Source organism: Salmo trutta, chromosome 18, assembly GCF_901001165.1.
Source record: "Salmo trutta chromosome 18, fSalTru1.1, whole genome shotgun sequence".
Taxonomy (NCBI): Eukaryota; Metazoa; Chordata; class Actinopteri; order Salmoniformes; family Salmonidae; genus Salmo; species Salmo trutta.
In genome coordinates this window covers 46,749,660-46,759,249 of record NC_042974.1, presented here as the reverse complement: position 1 = coordinate 46,759,249, position 9,590 = coordinate 46,749,660, and the positions used below count along the sequence as shown (strand labels likewise).

The 9,590-nt window shown below is 40.6% G+C and overlaps 1 protein-coding gene across 1 annotated transcript in view; it reads right to left on the bottom strand.

The window, feature by feature from the left end:
- Nucleotides 1–4,151: 4,151 nt before the first annotated feature.
- The window catches only part of loxl4 (lysyl oxidase-like 4), a 57,509-nt gene continuing 52,070 nt past the window's right edge, over nt 4,152–9,590 (bottom strand). Inside the window, exons 14-15 of the mRNA XM_029698805.1 lie at nt 5,458–5,569; nt 4,152–5,266 (exon numbers count right to left, since the gene is read on the bottom strand). Of these exons, the coding sequence (XP_029554665.1) occupies nt 5,196–5,266; nt 5,458–5,569 (183 nt within the window). The 3' untranslated portion in view covers nt 4,152–5,195. The remainder of the gene's footprint in view (nt 5,267–5,457; nt 5,570–9,590) is intronic.

Genomic DNA, 9,590 nt, shown 5'->3' with positions numbered 1-9,590 from the left:
ATGCTCTTCAACCGATTGCTGCCAGCACCCTCTCGCCCGACTAGCATCACCACTCTGGATGGTTCTGACTTAGAATATGTGGACAACTACAAATGCCTAGGTGTCTGGTTAGACTGTAAACTCTCCTTCCAGACTCACAATAAGCATCTCCAATCCAAAATTAAATCTAGAATCGGCTTCCTACTTCGCAACAAAGCCTCCTTCACTCATGTCGCCAAACATACCCTCGTAAAACTGACTATCCTACTGATCCTTGACTTCGGCGATGTCATTTACAAAATAGCCCCCAACACTCTACTCAGCAAACTGGATGTAGTCTATCACAGTGCCATCCGTTTTATCACCAAAGCCCCATATACTACCCACCACTGCGACCTGTATGCTCTCATTGGCTGGCCCTCACTACATATCCGTCGCCAAACCCAATGGCTCCAGGTCATCTATAAGTCTTTGCTAGGTAAAGCCCCGCCTTATCTCAGCTCACTGGTCACCATAGCAACACCCACCTGTAGCACGCGCTCCAGCAGGTATATTGCACTGGTCATCCCCAAAGCCAACACTTCCTTGGGCCGCCTTTCCTTCCAGTTCTCTGCTGCCAATGACTGGAATGAATTGCAAAAATCTCTGAAGCTGGAGTATTATCTCCCTCTATAACTTTAAGTATCAGCTGTCTGAGCTGCTTACCGATCACTGTACCTGTACACAGCCAATCTGTAAATAGCACACCCGACTACCTCATCCCCATATTATTACTTTCCCTCTTGCTCTTTTGCTGGCCTACCTGGTTAAATAAAGGTGAAATAAAAATTTAAATAAATAAAATTAAGTAACAGAAAAGCTAACATTAAAACTAGTTTTTTTCTACAACTTGTACTTTTCAGCAGACTCTTGAAATTGTTTTTACCATTACTCATACACTTAGAAAAGTCTAAACGGTGCTCGTTATAATTTTGTTATGGAGCGTGTAGGACAGGGGTGGGCAGCTCCAGTCATGAAGGGTTGTAGTGTGTGCAGGTTTTTGTTTCAGCCCAGCTCTGACATACCTGATTCCACTAATGGTGGCCTTAATTGGCTATTCGAATAATTTTTAGAGCTGGGATGGGATAGATGCCTGCACTCACTGTGGCCCCTTCTCCAAAATAAAAAGTACTTTAACAGCATTGTGGCAAACTCATCATGAATGGGCCATGAGTTTTTCTCAATCATGTGATCTGAAGAGGGAAAAAAAGCCCTGAGTTTTTCCAAGTCAGGTCACAGGGTGAGGAAATAGTCCTGACCTGAGAATACAGTCAAGAGAAGTAATATGAGGAGATAGGGGAGACAACTTGTATCATGATTGTTTTTATTGATTCACAGTAATGAATGTAGTGATATTTGTGCTGTAACTCATCTATGGAGCCAAGCCAGCCAGCCAGTACTTAACCACAGCTATCCCAACTATTCCATTGGCAAAATGTCACAAAGTCCAATTCCGGTTTTCCATAAACCAATTATTCATAGCAACATCATCAAATGCTCAAAATAAATCACTTTAGTAAAGTCATTAACATGAAACAAATCTTAAATGTGAAACCATTTGACATAGGAATTGATCATTTATTTCATGAAAGAATACTTTGGTCACACATGAATCAAAGATTTGGTATACAGTAAAATATATGATGTAGATGTAGTGATTGTGATGGATACGAATCAAAAACAGAGTTATTATTAAAGTTATGGAACATAATACAAAAATGTAATAACACATAGAATAGACTATATTATTATGTCAATAGCAACTGTACACAAGCACAATACAATTAAAAAAGACAAATATTAAGCTATAAAATGTTTTTTTGACATGATTAAATACCCCTGTAGTGACACCTCTAAGCTGTATTTAGTTTGATTTCATCTACAGCTTTTATTGATTAAAAAGTGTGTGTGTGTGTGTGTGTGTGTGTGTGTGTGTGTGTGTGTGTGTGTGTGTGTGTAAGGAAGATGTGAGTTAACTTAACACTGTTTCATAATAACGTGGAGGTGTTTTGTGATATAAAAGTTGATGAAGACAAGACGGCAATAACTAAAGCCCATGAAATGTGAATTGAGTGGGCAGGGAACCCAAAGGAATCTGATAAAGATATTCCTAAAACACTCTTAAAAGTCTAAGCTGTTGTGGGGGTGGTTCTAAGCTGACATGGAATTGTTTTAAGAAGGTCATACCATGGATCATTTAGCTACTTGATTTGGAATTTTAGGACCCATTTAGGTATCAAAAATATTGAATTTGGCCTTTACTACCATAGCCCATAGAAAAGCATTGAATAACACATTCAAAAATGGCAAGAAACAGTCAATCAATAAATCATAAATAATAAGGAGATATGAAAGCTCAGGAAATATTTTTATTTATTTGACACATATTTAACACCTTATTTTTGTTGGTTTAAACTACCTCCATACTCCCATTCATTTGTATGGGTTGCCTTTAGATGAGTCCTGTGACACTTGTGGGGATCGTAGAACAAAACGGAGAACACAATTGTGTTTGTGAGTCTCCATTTTCTATAGAGTTTTTTAGGCCAAACCGTTTGGATGCAACAGAGGTTTTCATGAGAAGATAGACTTTCGGGATGTCTCGTGGTCTGACAAACAGCACTGTAGCTTTGTCACTTTCCACCGCAGATGCGGAAAGTGCAACATAGGCGGATTGAGACGCAGCCCATGCAAAAAAAAACGGATAAATCTAGCTTAAACTGACAGATTTTTATATAGATTGGTGCGTCAATAGACTCTAGGGGGTTTTAAGGAACTCTAGTGTTTACAGCCGACCACGCCACATTATATTGTCCTGTCAGTCTTTTAAGAGCACAGAGGAAGGTCTGCATACTAGCTTAGCGCCAGATTTGTTTCCATTTTAGCCAACTCATGCAAAAGATAAGGATAAAACACAAACAGATCCATCTACCAGTCAGCTATGGCGTACATGCCACAAACATGGATGACTCAAAATGGAGACATTGTATAGAAAATCGAATATTCCACCAATACTGATTCAACTGGGAAATGGATAGATACAGTATATTTGAAAGACTACAGGGATGAAGCAAGGTTTAACTTCTAATCTGCTTTTAGCATCTGCTTTTAGCTTTTAGCAGTTCCCAACAGCAGCAGCAGCTGTTGACTGTTTGAATCCAGCTGTTTATTTTGCTTTCAGACAAACATGTTGTTCTCTTTAGGAGCTCATTATGCCAGTTATGCGGTCTCTGCAGTAGTGGCCATGGTGGATTTTCACTGGTAGTAAAATCTGTTGTGTTGCCCACGTCAAGGCTTCTCCTCTTTCCTTTTCTTTCTTTCTCTATGATCTCTCTCTGCTAGTGGAGGCTGCTGAGGGGAGAACAGCTCACAATAATGGCCGGAACGGAGCAAATGGAATGGCATCAAACACCTGGAAACCATGTGTTTGATGTATTTTATACAATTCCACAGATTCCGCTCCAGTCATTACCACGAGCCTGTTCTCCCCAATTAAGCTGCCACCAACCTCCTGTGCTTTCTGCCCATTCAAAGGCAGTGTTCTCTATCTCTATCGGTCTGTTTATCTCTGGGCCTCTCTGTCAAACTTTTTCTGTTACCTCTCTACCCCCACCCTCTCTCTTCCCCCTTCCCTTCCCCCTCTCTCCCTCTATTGTCTGTCTATCCTACCCAGGCCTATAGCTGGTGACAGCAGAGTTCACAGTTGCAGTGTTTCTCTGTGTACGCCCCATGCTTACCCTAACTCTAACACAGCTAATTAAAGGCTTTTTATACACTGCCTACCTGGCTGCCACAGAACTGTGGGTTTACCACCGAACCTGCTTTCACTCACACTGGGAAGGCCAGGAAAAGGAAAGGAGAAGTGCACTGGGATGGATGGCACAGCTATCTCTCAGTTTGCCATTTGGTGAAAGGAATCCGAAAAGTTAAGATGACACAACCCTTTGAAGTTACACTCTTAAGAAAATATTTTCTACCTGGAACCCAACATTTTTTTTTCTGGAACCAAAAAGACTTCTTTCTAGAACCAAAAAAAGTTCTCAAAAAGCTACAGGGACAGCCAAAGAACCTTCGGTTCTAGGTAGACCCTTTTTTCTAGTGTATAACCTAGAGAGTGACTTCTTGGGTGAAAATGTGTTTGTTTTATATGTTTAATCAATATAAAAAGTATGCAAGAGTTAGCCTTAAATAAATTAACCTGCAGCATTACATATTATGAAAAGATTAGCACCAAAAGCATTGAAATTCAGTTAACACAGTAAAGAATAAAGTAAACTGCATCAAGTTACATTTTCTTGGCTGGTATCAAGATAAAATCACAAAAGCCAACTTGAAGGCCTTCATGTAATATTAATTTAAAAACAGAAGAGAGAAATGTTAACTAACTCAACTGTATTTAGTTTTGTGTATCAGTTCTACTGTAGTTACAGTATATTGAGAAAAAATGGTTAACACATCAGAATATGACTGCACAATAATAAAACAGCTAATTAAATTGTAAAAACTAAGATAAACGTTCATACACAACTATGTATTCAAGCCTTGAGGTCCACTGTAGAGCTACGGACCTCAAAGTCTACAGGAAGGTTGTGATTTGGTCAAACAGTACCAATAGTGTGATAATGTAGATGTAGGAGACATTTGTCCAGACAGACCAACAGATAACGCAGAACTCTTTTCAGTCATTCTTTCCCCTTTCCTGGGACGCGGGTATACAGGACCAAGCATATGTTAGTCATTTTAAATCATGGACAGACAATAATAATTTAATCTTAATCAGAATTAATTCATACAAACTTTGAGCAGCTAAATTACTAGTAATCCACATTCATAAACTATCACATGACCTAACAGTTGATTGAATCCATACCATTTTAATTATCCATTGTTAACTGAACTAATTTGGTTGCCTTGGTGACACCTGTCCTGCTCTCAGTTGCTATTGACTGTTGGGTGTGGTAAGGGTGATGGTCTTCTCCTGGTTGTGGTGTATTTTGGGTAGTGTAGTCAACAGCAGGTCAGGGCGGTGGACAGGTGCCATTCCGTGAGTCCTCTAGTGTTGTGGGGCAGGAGTCCCTGGACCCACCAGACTCCAGGCCACCCTGAGAAGTCTGTTCCCAGCTCTGAGCCCTCTTCGCTGGGCACCAGACTGAGCCAACGCTGGGCCCTGAATGGGCCTAGACAAAGTTATTGGAGATCTGCCGTTGGTGCTCGAACAGGTCCTCAATCTCTGCACTGTACGCATCACCTGGTAGAAGAAACAACATACAGTTAGAGAGCAAACGAGAAAGAGAGAGAGATTGAGGAAGAGAGACAGAGAGAAAGAGAGATAAAGAGCGAGAAGAGGAGAGAGAGAGAGCGCGAGAGAGAGAGATAAAGACATGGATAGAAAACAAGAGTGTGAATGTGTGTTAACGAGAGTGAAATAACTTCCCATACCTGCGTGACATCCATACATGTATGCTCTGTGTCCGTCGTATTTGCATCGACATCTCATCACGTTGTTCTGGAAGTCCGATTCAGCCATGTCTAACGAAGGGTTAACTTCCACCTGCAATATGACAAAGACAGAGAAGATAGCTGTTAGTATAGTCAACCATATGCAATGTCAATAGACTGAGTAGACTAAACCAGAGCAGGCAGAACAAGAAACACATATTTGAATTGGGACTGATTAACTTCACTATACTCAAATAGAGATTGTACTTGTTCTTTGTGCACGTATCAGTAGTGGACTGTACTTGAGCCCTGTAACGGGCCAGAGGCAGAGAGTAAAGACAAAGTTATTACAATGTAAGACAATTATGGTTGTCTGATCTACTGACTTACAGCCACTCACTCAATTCTTACCACACTGCTTTATTAGAAAACAGAGGGAGGAGTTTATCATTTTGTCAGAGGGTGGACTTTTGCTTTCCTATTTAATAACAACATTTTCACTGATCTATGTGTGGTTTCACCAATGATTGATCAAAACGTATTGCTGATTGCCCTTAATTGAGTGCATGTGTTTGCTGTGACTTGGAGATCTGCTGTGCTTAATTGTATGAACGTTTTTAACCACCCTCCTCCTGTGATTGGGGCTTCCCCTAAACTACTGTAGTTCACGCCCTCTGCCTCCTTTATAACTTGCGGTGCACTTGGAGTACAAGATGCAAGCTGTCAGTGCAAACTACAAAGGTCTAAGCTGCAGGGCTCTGGTTGGAGCTAGCGCCTAGTGGTGTCCGTCCTAACATAGTCTGCCCTGCGTTCAAGGTTGTCGCTTATCGTTTGTTTTTTGAAGTTCTTGATCCAAGCGCCACTCCCGTACTCCCATATGCTTGCGGTGATGGTATCTTCACCAGGTAGATTTGTTATGATGATGAAATTATGTACAATGTTAATTTATTTGCTCTTAAAGTGTCAGTAGCGCGATTGTAGTCCTAGGTATTCTAATTGTTTTGAGTAGTGTGCAAGCCACCATCCAGGTAAGTATTGATTGCTATCTATATTGGTAAACATAAATAAATTGCCAGGTGGTTTGTAATCTTGTAACTGAAGAATATTGTAATAAAAAATATATATATTATTGATCAAGTGTTGCCTGGTCCATTGCATTGCTCCTGACCCAGCTCAATAGGTGGCCTGTCACAAACCTGTGTGTCTTCATAAGGTTGAGGTGTCCCCCTCTCATTTAACAGAAACTGCCATTTAAGGTAACCCTAGTTGGCAGGTGTTACAATTTCATTTCATTTCATTCTTACCCCTCAAGTCTCCCCGCCGTACCAGACCCGTGGCGTGGAAGAGAGAGGAGTAAAAGCCTGCGTCCCAAATAGTACCGTATTCCCTGTGTAGTGCAGTACTTTTGACCAGGGCCTATAGGGCTCTGGTCAAAAGTAGTGCATGATATGGCAACTAGGGTATCATTTGGGACACACCCATAGAGTAATAATATGTGCAGAGTGCACTAGCGTCCCCAGACTGAAAGAGACATCTGAAATAAAGATTAGTTGGATGTAAAATTGTTAGATGGTCTCTGTCATTAAAAGTCAGTCATGGTTGGTATTGTTTTTATAGTCAGTCTTATTCGTTTCCATAAAAAAGTGGGATGGCTTTTCCATATTTCAATAAGAGAAATAAATACAGTACTTTTCTCTCCATACAGAGGGACGGATGGATGAGATCCCCATTTGCTCTTTGAGTAACAATGAATTTATAGAGTTGTAAAGATGTATAATGTCAAGACACTATAATAAAACCATTGTTTGTCCCATTGTGAGAAACATAAAAGAAATGCTGGAAGACACTGCTTCAATAGCAGCCTGAGGAAAACTCATCAATAGTTTTGACTACTGTATGGAAGGTTGTAAGTTTAGCATAAATGTTGAGTAACAAACATATATTCACCCACTGGGTGTACATGCTGAGAGTTGTATGGTTCGTCACAGGACTAAAGTATGGCCATTCCATATGCCCAACTGAGTCTCCCTATTTGAGTTATAACTGAACAGTCTTTCAGAGGAAGCCTCAACCTGTTTGCTCCATTTCCACTTTACTGTGCTGTTCATTGTAATGTCATTCTGTTTAAATTTTTCATGTTAAAAACTAAATCGATCACAATAAAAGCCTCAAACTCCACATCGCCTATGCGGTCTACCACATCGGCTAAAATTACTCTTGGCTCTTAACTTAAAGAACACCCTTAAGTTGAGTTGAGGACTTAAGCTGAATTAAAGGAGTCATTTAGTTGGAGGTTAAAAAGGTACAGTAGTTACAGAGTGCATTACCATGACTGTATACGTTTCTGTAATAGGTGCTATTCTGAGCTTTACCATGTTCTAATAGGCTGTTATTCGCCAGTCTAACAGTCTACTTTCACAGCTGCTGACATAGCCATTCTCTTCTGTAAGCCCACACACACCCGCGCGCGCACACATGCGTGCGAATGCAGGAAAACACAGGCAGGCAGGCTAAAACACACACAAACACACTGTGATAATACTGAGGGCCCATTTTCCCTTATAGCCACTATGTAAACCTACTACACCCACTTTAAATACAGGCTGCAGCCAGTTACACAGGACAGCAACTCTAAACTTCACCAACAAAAAAACACCAGAACAACTTTTTCGAGTTTGAGAATACACAAAACCTAGCCTCTGTTGAAATTAGTGTTGGACTTTGTCATCTGTAGCCGGTTGGCTTGGACCATCGGAATGTGTAACAGAGTGAGAAAAGGCCTGTAAGAACAGCAAAGGAATTTTATGGGGGGAAATTAACTGTTTCTAATGGTGGTGGGTTCTAATGGAACTATTTCTAACCCTGCGTGGTTCAAGGACAGAGCTTCTAGATCTTTACTAAATGTCCGTCTCTCTCAAATGTAGAAATGTAGGTAGCAGTATCGCTGGATGCAGAGAAAGCGTTTGATAGAATAGAAATGGTCGTACCTGTTCTATGCACTCTCTAAATTTAGTTACAGTCAAATCCCAGCAGTTTGATACCTAGTGTGTTACAGCTTATAAGAGCATTTGTCCAATTTTCTGGATATAAGGTGAATTGGAGTAAGAGTATTCCTCTGAACCACCACTTATTTCCGGCCCACCTGGGTACTGGTTCTTTCCTTTGGAAACCACAAGGCATGCCATATCTTGGGATAAGTATCAAGTCACCAGTTAATAAAATATTTGACCTAAAATGGACCAGGTCTCCTTAAAACCATTGGGGCCGACATTAAGAGATGGACAGTTCTACCTTTATCACTATGGGATAGAGCAGAGGTGATAAAGATGAACACACTCCCTAGACTATCGTTCCTTATGTCAGCTATACCATTTCAGTTCCCTCAGCACTGGTTTAAAGAGATTAACAGTTTATTTTCAAGTTTCTTGTGGAAAGAAAATAAACCTTGAATGAACCACATAAAACTGTCCATGTCAAGAAACAAGGGTGGATTAGGTGTTCCTGATGTGTATTTGTACTACTTGTCATAATGCAAGATACCCACTGGCATGGGGCTATAAAAATGGGGGAATAGCAGGCAACTGGGAGTGGCTAGAGGAAGAAATTGTGACAGAACATAAGTCGGTCTCCTTATCATCACTATGCTATTACCCCAAGTTCCACCGCAAGAGAGATAATCCACTACTTGAGTTATCTTGTGAAGTAGCAAAGATACTTCATAAAAGGTTATATATCAATGGAGCATCCCTCCTTTCATCTATAACATGGAACGATTCCTTGTTTACCGCAGGGGGGAAAGACACTGGCTAATATTACCTGGCAATGCCAAAACATCAGTCAGGTGGGGCAGGTCGTAAGGGACGGAGAGATCATACCATTCCAAGAGCTGATATCAGAGTTTGGCCTAAATAATATAGCATTTCTACCCTATTTACAGCTTAAATAAATTCTGAAGTGTATTTCCTCAAAGGGTATGGATGTGGGATCCAGATATTTCAACTTCTGTGGTGTGTATGCCCTGTGATTGATCTTCATTTGAATAATGTCCAGCCATCAAAAGATTCTGGACTGAGGTCATTTTTTTGTTGTTGTCTGAAATCGTGAATGTGTGTATCCCACTGTGTCCTCTAGTG